At 32.4% G+C, this 10,016-nt stretch overlaps 1 protein-coding gene across 1 annotated transcript in view; it reads right to left on the bottom strand.

Moving 5' to 3' along the window:
• Positions 1 to 9,010, bottom strand: part of LOC106463651 (charged multivesicular body protein 6-A-like) — an 18,045-nt gene extending 9,035 nt beyond the window's left edge. Inside the window, exons 1-4 of the mRNA XM_013923702.2 lie at positions 8,802 to 9,010; positions 3,592 to 3,701; positions 3,254 to 3,341; positions 941 to 1,027 (exon numbers count right to left, since the gene is read on the bottom strand). Coding sequence (XP_013779156.1) covers positions 941 to 1,027; positions 3,254 to 3,341; positions 3,592 to 3,701; positions 8,802 to 8,870 — 354 coding nt within the window. The 5' untranslated portion in view covers positions 8,871 to 9,010. The remainder of the gene's footprint in view (positions 1 to 940; positions 1,028 to 3,253; positions 3,342 to 3,591; positions 3,702 to 8,801) is intronic.
• Between the last annotated feature and the right edge of the window lie 1,006 nt (positions 9,011 to 10,016).

Raw genomic sequence — 10,016 nt, forward strand, 5'->3', positions numbered from 1 at the left:
AGCATCAATATCAATTTCAACATGTCGGCACCTGCCATCACAGTTTTTAAGGCTAAAGTCACCTGAACAAAATTTGCTGAACCATCGTTGACACTTACAAACGTACAAACCATTTTCAAAAACTTCTTTGATATTCTTTGTGGCTACAGAGGCGTTGTTTCCCCTCCTTGTATTCAAACAACATTACATGCCGAATGTGTGTCTCGTCGTGTGCCATCACTATAAGGGATTAGAGTATACTAAACTTTACACATTATATAGGCTACACTAACATGATGTTTAGGTGGTTCATTAAACTATTATACATGATGTACGTTTATTGAAGGGTGGTTAATGAAAGTATTCCAAAACATCACATTAATTTCTTGACGACCTAATACATCTGTAGATAGTAAACCTTAAAGGAACTTACAAATTAAGAAAAGCTACCAACAATGGTACCAAGGCACTTTAATAAAAAAAAGGATTAAAATCTGTAGTGCAAAATTCTGGTTAATATACTTAATTATAAAAACAACATGGAACACTGTACTCTTCCATACTATTATATTTTGTATCATAAAACAATACTCACTATTCTTTGATAGATTGTTTAGGCTAAGTATTCATGATGAGTACACTCATCAATACACACTATTCATATTTTTCATAGTAAGATTATAAAAACATTAGTTTTTATGTTGTTAATATAAAACATTAATCTATGACTTAAGTTATCAAGATTCAAGAATTTACTGCCTTATACAAATTAACAATTTTCTATTTGCATAAACTATTTTACATATATTCTCATTTAATATAAAACACTCATATCATCATTCAAAAGATAGTACAACAAACATTGACATACAATACATAAGAAAAATGAACTGTTGCTTCTCTTTATTCTTCACATGTACTCAAAAAATGCAAAGATTTTAGGTGTTAAAAAATAACTTACTTCATGCATTTTCTTTAGTGAATCATTGCCTACTTTTAGTCCATCTAACACCTGGATTTCAATCTGAGCAAACTCCAAGTCATGAGCCTGTATAAAACATTAACTGTAAAGTTTCATTCACATGAAAGGTAATATCTATGACGAATGTTTTTAACTGGGTTCTAATACATAGTGTTACTCTGAATTCATCAACTATTGTACATGTATATAAACAAATCAAATCAAAGAATAGCACCATTCTATTTGATTTTCCACCAATAATCAGTTTTGAAATTATTTTCTTAAATTAACAAGTCAGTTTTGTACATAGTATCATTCTGAGAGTAATATCTCTAGTTTCTAAAATCACAAAAGTTGTGGACATTTCTTTCAGCTTGAAAATCTACTTCTTATAAGCATGTCAGTAAATCATCCAAACATATGCAGAAAGGAGTCAAAATACCTTCCGTTATGTGTTGACTACACAAAGCTCAAAATAAACAAACAAGTTAAATGTATAAGCTAAACTAGGTACCACTTAATAGAAAATAGAATGGACATTTATCTACGATCTGTTGGCCTAGTGAAGTATTTGTGCTAAGTATACTTTATGTACAAACATGTTTGGCCTACTTGGACAAGTGTTAGTAGAAGTTTACAAGGTTTACTGTGTATTAGTTTGAGATACTGTTACAGTTCCCTAAGCCACTGTTAAAATAAAACAGCACTTTTACTTTTCATATGTAAAATTTCTGATGCCTTAATTAGATATTCCCTTTTCTTCTTACACTTGTGGTAAGAATTTCCTATAACTTGTGGCTGTAGGGTATAAACATGCCAAATATTTGTTAGCAGTATACCTGTATATTAGTTACTTTCGTTACCAGTGGCATCACACACTGTAGTTAAATGAAATAGAAATTGAGCTTGTATAATAATTCATTCACATATAGCTTTGATAACAAAAATATAGCATATTTTATAGAGACAGGGTGATTAATTAATAGAAAGCAATTATTATGGCTTAGATAAAAAAAAAAGTTCTATTTAAAGACAGCCAATTTATTGTCTAGAAATTATTTATCTTTACAGTATTAAAACATTAATTTCACTTTTTTGTATGTCATTATTAAAACATTAATTTTATATTTTTGTTTGCTTGTTGTTAAGCACAAAGCTACACTATGGGCTATTTGTACTCTACCCACTGTGATTATCAGAACCTGATTTTTAGTACTATAAGCCCTTAGACTTACCACTGAGACACCAGGTAGAGGGGGACCAATGTAACTTTAACTTAATTGTTAGATATAGTTATTATTTATGCCCTTGCTTATGAGTTGTTCATTAAATTTTATTAATATGACATGGATTTACAATGCATCACCTGTTTTATAGTTAATCCAGACAGGTGCAAACTTGAATTTACTTAATTACATGTACATAATCACAAAATTTGGTTTATTGGAAGTTGTAGCATGAAAAATGTCATATGTGTGGTGTTAGCATTTTAAATCATAACAGATCAGTTGGATAATAAAACCAAAGGAGTAGAACCTGTGATCGTGACAAGATACTATCCAAGTATTGTGTAGTAAAGTTGATAAACAACCATTAAGATCAGACATCATGATTTAATAAAACATATTACCTCACCTTGATAACATCCATGCACAAACTAAACCTGTTTCTCACATCCCACTAAGATTCCCATTGGTGTTATTTATTGTGAATTATAAAGTAATAAAATAATATTTTATTTATAGATGCCACAGCTTACAATAAAGATGGATAACTTCAAACATGTAATGATGCTTATGTCATTATACTAATTAAGTAAAAAAGAAATTTTTTGTATTGTCTATTAAGAATCAGTATGCAGTTGATAAATTATTTATATATACATATTTTCAGAGATAGCACACATTTTATATGTCATTTAATATACTGTAAAATTAAATCATTAGAAAAACAAAATATTGTATGTCAGTCACTAGTGATCACTATGTATAATTTTGTACTTGTTGCATACATATTTACATCCACTGTAATAGCTTTGAAACATGAGAGATTGCTTTCTTTCCTATGTGGACTATAATGATTATTGCCATTCAACATAAATATGAACGTTCTGGTATTTTCAGACACAATATTAATACATTTCTTAATCAAATTTTAAAAATCATTAAAATATTATTACAAGGTTTAGTTATTCTCAAAACATGTTAAGTCAGTTCTAAAGGTCATCAGCTTAAAAAATATTCTTAGTGCAGTAAGTACAATTATAAAGTACTTGCATTCACTGAGGAAAAAGACATTAATCAACCAATTTACCATGTTTTCTAAGTTCATTAGCTGGGCATCTGTCTTCTCAAGCATCTGCTCCATAAATCTTTTCTTCTTCAACAAAAGTCTGGCTCTTCTGATAATTTACAGAAAAAATACATACAAATAAATCTTTTTAATCTTAACAAAGAATTTTACAAAATTATACTTACCATGATAAAACATTATGGACCCATCACCAACAATTATAAACAAAAACATTTTTAATTTTAGATATCACTGTTCATGAGACACTAGATGAAATGCACATTCACAACTACAAACACTACAATGTAAGCAATATTCCATTTTCTTAATAATGTGAAAAGTAAACAATGTCTCTGTACTCTTTCTTTCCATTTTGTAGAAGCTGTTTGGCTAGACATCTTTCCTTTTCCAAATTAATGCTAATCTTCTTTTGGTACTGTTTCAGCTTGTCTCGCTGTTGTTTCAGTTGCTGATAAAAGAATAATAATGAAAGAAATGCATGTAAAAATCAAGACACACAAGTTTCTGAAGACTTAATTATTATAAAAAAACATATGTTCTACTGCATAATTAATGACAATGGTTAACAAAAATGTGTTTAATGTCATTAAATTCTATTTCAAAATCCAAACAGTTTCTCTGATATCACACTATATAATTATAACTTCAGTTGGTATACATAATGATATTACCCACTGCCACAATGTGACAAGACACTGGATTATTGTTTGACAGAAATTAGACAAATAAATTTATTAAGAAAGCATGAAAAAATATATTATATTCATTTCAATTTTAGTAGTTATAATTAGCATAAATTATTTAAAAAGTGAAACCTTACCTTTATTATTTGAACAAATATCTATAACTAATGGTCTAAGGAATTACTTTAAATTTATAGTTGGACAATTTTGTTAATTCGGTGCTAAAATTTTCACAATTTATTTCTGTAATAACAACATTAAACTACAAAATATAAGCAACAGAAAGAGAATTCACCTCCCATAGAGGATGAATACACCAGATGAATTGTTTATTTCCAGCTGGTCAAAGTAGAAGAAAGTAAATCGCAAGAAGAGGAGGAATCCCATGGAAAAAAAAAGGTTATGTCGAGTGCCTTGAAAGACAGCAGTACAAATGAGATAATAGTGAACTGCCCTAACAACATAAAGGAGATGACTGAGACCTGAACAATTATACAGAGAAGAAAGAAAGAAAAGGGTAAGTGACTGGAGAAATCCATTCAATATTCTAAGCAGCCCAAGTCTTTGGGAGGAAGAAGAAGACTTGGAAAAAAAATCAACCTGTCCACATGGGAAACAATGCAGGAGTCATCCAAGTAAAAATATCAGAGTGATGTCAAATGCAAAAGAGAAGAAATATGTCATAAGAGAAAGATGGCATGGAGCACAGGTGGCCAAAGGTTTGAATGGAGAACACATAAGAACCTTGAGTAAATAAAAGATTCCTGCTCAGAAGAGGAACTGGAAGAGGAATAAAACTGATTAGAAAGGTTTAGAATAGGTTTGTAATAACTAAAGAAGAAGAATGGACAGGAAAAAGATGAAACCAACAATTGAAGAAATGGATAGATCAGCCTCAAAAACTAGGTAAAAAGAAAGTGAGGTGAGGAAGAGTTGAATGACCAAGAGAAAGGTAATGGAAAAGGGGCCAGCATCAATAAATAATCCAATTGCATGATTAATTGCAAGGGTGGATGGTTGACAAAGATATGAAAGAAAAAAGGCTACTCTGCAAGAAAAAACCTATCTGTCTTGCGAAAGACTGGACAAAAGCCACAGACAAAGATGAAGATGTGAAACATTGTGGTGAGAGATAGGTGTCGGAGGCTGATGTAAAAGGAATCTCCAAGATGGAAGAGGAAAAGGCTTGTGAGATGTCAAGAGGCAAACAAGAAGAAACCCCCACTGAGAAAGCCAAAGAGAAGCAGTGAGAAGAATCTAGTAAATGGTGTCACAAATAAGAAAAGCACCCAGGGAAGAAGTCAATGAGAAGGATAGGCATACAGAAAAAGGGTGGACCAATCCAGACTCAAAGGGAATACCGTCAGGGTCATGGAGTCTGGAACTGATGTAACTTTGTATAGATTAGAGTTGTAAATGCAAGAGATAAGAGGACTCCCAAAGAGGTAACAAACCTACAGAAACATTGACCACTCTGCCTAAAAGATTTAATCTGGGTGAGACAGCCAATCCACCATCAAATTCAAAGCTCTCAGAATATGAAAGGCCAACAAATATATGTTATTTCTGTGAGCCAAAGTGGAGCTCCATAATTAGAAGCAGAAACCCAGAAAGCAAGTACCTCCTTATTGATTGTTGTAAGAAATGATAGCAGTGTTGTCAAAACAGGATGCCTAAACTGTTATAACAAAAAATAGTGACAGGTCCACTGAACTACCTGCATCTCAAGGACATTGGTATGGAAAGATCACTATGCAGAAGACCAAACATCAAAAAGGATGACAATATCAAAAGTGCAACCCACCCAGCTAGAGAAGCTTCTATGAACAGGTTTAAGTCTTGGAAAGAGAAGGGAGGGGGTTAGAGTAAGATGGAAGCCATGAGTTGTAAGGTGGTAGAGAAATGAGAATAGACAGTGTATCACATGGTATAATCAACTGACCTGCCATAATATACTGTATTGGAAACAAAAAAGTAACAGTGTCTCCAAAAGAGATAGAACCTCAAAAATAGGGAAAGAATGAGACGTGAACAGTCTTGGAAACCAGAACCTTCATATGTTGGAAATATAAAGAAGGTTGAGCCCACTCAGCAAACATGGTTTAAGGACTACATAATGAACAAGAACTAAATGGGAATCAAAAATTGCTTAGGATCCTGACCAGTCAACCCTAATGACAGACTCCCAAAGGAGAAAGAAAGTTGTAGCAGAAATTACCTTACATATTAGAGCTATAAGTTCCCAAATGTCCATATAATGGTGGAAAAGCATACTCAACAAGTACAATCTCTACATGAATATCTTTAGAATTTGACTGAAAACACAGGTGTGAGTTTTGAATGACAAAGAAAGCACCTGCGAGAAAACTTGTGGGACACAAGGGTCTCCAACAAAATGTGTACAGATGCATAGAATGTAACAACCAAGCTCCCACAGGATCAAAGCTAAATGGCAGTTTCTGAAACAACAGATCACTGAGTTCCATGATGACCAGACTCTCTACAACAGGGACACCATAAAGGAACCACAAGATGAGGAACTCCCCAAAAAATGTCTGAATAAAAGAAGTGTGTCAAATGGAGTGTCTTAAGATAAAACTGTGGGAGTCAAACTCCATAAAAAAAATTACCCAAATCAAGCAAGTACCAGAATAAAGAAAAGTAACTGGGAAACAGATGAAGAAAAAAAAACAGGGCAGCATGAACAACACGTTAATGTGATCATACACCAATAAAGCTGTTGTGGTAGCAATGCAAAGCCTCAGAGGGGAAGGGTAAAAAGGACAGCAAATGAAGAAGGTGAGAAAGCAAAAGACAAAGAAGAGCAGAGAGGGAATAAAAGAGACGAAGCATGAGAAGAAGTAAATGTCAAAGCTGGGAGAAGAGATAAAGGGTGGAAAGAAGTGATATAAGAGAGGTTGAATTACAACAACAGGCCACAGAAAAGGAATCTTAAGTTCAGGTAGGATGTGGCAATTTAGAGTCAACACAAAGCACAGACTGAAAGAATCTGCAATAAAGCAATAATCATGCAAGGGAAAAAAAGACAGAAAAAAAATCCTATGAGTTGAGGTGCAAGAAGCTCACATAAGAATCAACAGGAAACAACTAGAGTAAAAGAACAAATGTCACATACCTGAGTTATCATAGCATCAACTGCATTTATAGGTAGATATATTTTCTTCCCTAATAGTAACTTATTTGTAGCAAATTTAGTACTTTCATGTAAACTTGATTGATAAGCCATCATTACTATGGATAACCACTCATCCCAATCTTGATGATGTTGCAAAACAGCCATATTTAACAATATCGTAACCATTTGTACATTCTATCTACTGAGCCATTGTTTTAGAGTGATAGGTGATGATCAAGTTACACATTTTCTCAAACACAGCTGATTAAAAATTACATTCTCAATCTGAACAAATACAGGTTATCATGTAAAACCAAGACAAAATTTAAAAGTACTCTTGACGCATCTTGAGACCCATAGTACTCAATGGAAATACTTTAGCCAATTCAATAACAACCACCTTCCATTATCAATATTAAGTTATGACTGAACAAAGTCTCAGGAAATAATCACACTAAGTATATACCTAGTCTCTCTATGGACAAAAAATGGTTGTACATGAGCTTTATTTGTGCTACCTAATTTTTTTTCTGTTACACATCTAACAAATTTAAATACAGTTCTTCATAACCTTTTACCTGTACAATATATATTTTCAAAGAATTCAGAGTAACTGCTCAAATTATATGACCAGGCATTCTATTCCACAAGTTTAGAACTCTGAGCAATAAAGAAAATTGTTAAAGAAAAAACTTGCTTATACTGTATGTTAATATGTGTAATAGAATTCCAATTTTTATTGCTATATAAAACTTGTGATCCCAATTTTAATAATCCAAATGCATTAACTTGAAGAATTAAATGACATTTGCCAAATATCTGTCCAACTTACAAACTGATCCAAGTTATTTTGCTGTCCCTAAATATCCTAAAAAAGCTAGAAATATCCAAAAAACAAACTTTAATAACTTACTAAAAAAAGTTATATATGTTGTAATAGGATCTGCAACCCTATCAACAGCATTAATGTAAAGAAGAAAAACCAAAAGGCCCACACACACACACTGACCCCTGATGAAGCACTCCATGAGCAGCAAGGGTCAAAGACTGACTCTATTAATTACAATTTTTTGCATTTAGTAGTGCTAGTGCACATGTAGGAGACTAACGTGGGTAGTGGCAAGTCAGAAGTTAATTAGTAATACAAAGAACTACTTTACTGTGTTAGTTATCAACTATATGAAATGGCTTGCCATATTACTTTGTGCTTTATTAGTTTGCATATATTTAAGATTTTGTTCGAAACTTTTATGGATAAAAGGAGTTATATTAGGTTAGGTATGGAGGGCTTCTTTGTTGTGTGATCTCAACAAAACAAGCAGCCTACTGTCAGCTAGTATTTTTTTTTTTTCACTTCTTAAGTCAGTAACTGTTCTAAGGACTGATAACCCTACCAGGCCCAAACTATCTATAATATAGTATGACCAGAGAGTAATAGACTAGCCAAGTGTCAACCGAGATTGTTATTTGATGATCTAGCTAATAACTTAATAAAGGTAGTATCATTATCATTGATAATATCAATTAAGAAAACTATTTTAATTTAAAAGCTGACGACGTTGTATTGTATGATTACTAACGGAAACTATAACTAATATAAGTTACTCGGTTAGCAATACAGTCTATTACGTATTAGTATTACTATTAATAAGTAATATTAGTACTACTATCTAGTATTGGTATTAGTTTAGTTAGTAATGGTAGACATAACAATTAGTAGTTTACTTACCAATATTGCTTTATCTTGTTCTGTAACCCGTGATACTTTTTTATTGTGTTTTCCAAATAAAATACCCATTTTAAGTTGGTTTTTCTGATAAAACTGTTTTGTTAATGTTTAAAATATGAAAAAAAATTAATGACGTTATAAAACCAAAACAGGAACTATTCCGTATACATACCCATCACCCCTTATGCACGACATATACAACGCCTCCTAGTTTATAACACATTTTTTTCTTTACACACACGCACATATATATATATATATATTTAACAATCATATTACTCTATCAATAAGTAAATTTTTAATGTAGCAAGTTAAAACTCATACAATTTTACCCACATCATGTTTTTCTTTAATGAGCTTATCAGTTGACATTTTTATTAATAATACAAATTTAGTATAAGGAAATTGATTTAGTATAGAATATTTTTAAGCATTTTGATTTTTTATATTTTATTAAAGAGTTTTAGTATAAAAAGGTATCAATAACTCAAGATTGTTTGTCTGTAATTAAGAGTAAAGCTGTTAATGGGTTATCTATGCTCTACCCACAAGAGGTATCGAAACCTGGGTAGTAGCATTATAAATCCGCAGACTTTTCACTGTGCTACAGGATGACTAATAACTCGCGAATAGGTAATTTTGGTATGACTGACAACACCCTCCACCCAAAAAACCGGATATCTACGAAGATTATCTTGTGTATTATCACTTTCAAAATTTCGTTTGAAGAACCTCAGCCTCCAAAGTTTCATTTTTCTGAATATTTGCTCTATTCATCATGACATTACCTCTCCAATATATGTCGTAATAGGATCTGCAACCCTGCCACACAGAGAGTTGAGTATGTTATATTAAAATGATTTCGAATGTGAAAATAAGCAGATCACGTGACGAACACAGCCCATATAAAGTCGCGATAGAACTTTTTGTAGGTAATGTGATGCTACCGAAAATTAACCGCTTTTGGGAAGGGAGTATAAAGTCCTTTCCGATGCCAAGTATTAAAACATTCAGATCAGAAAGATGTGTTGCGATCAAGACCTGCAACAAGTCGTACTGCACGTGATAACCAAAGTGTGGCATCTTATAATAGACATGAACCCACAAACACAAAGGCCGTCCACGCGTCTCAAGCAACAAAACGCAACATAATAAAGAAGTATCTCTGTCTGGAAACAAAGCCAAAAGGCAGCGGCGTAACGTTTAGACATGGCA

Source organism: Limulus polyphemus, unplaced genomic scaffold (genome assembly GCF_000517525.1).
Source record: "Limulus polyphemus unplaced genomic scaffold, Limulus_polyphemus-2.1.2 Scaffold1453, whole genome shotgun sequence".
Lineage (NCBI taxonomy): Eukaryota > Metazoa > Arthropoda > Merostomata > Xiphosura > Limulidae > Limulus > Limulus polyphemus.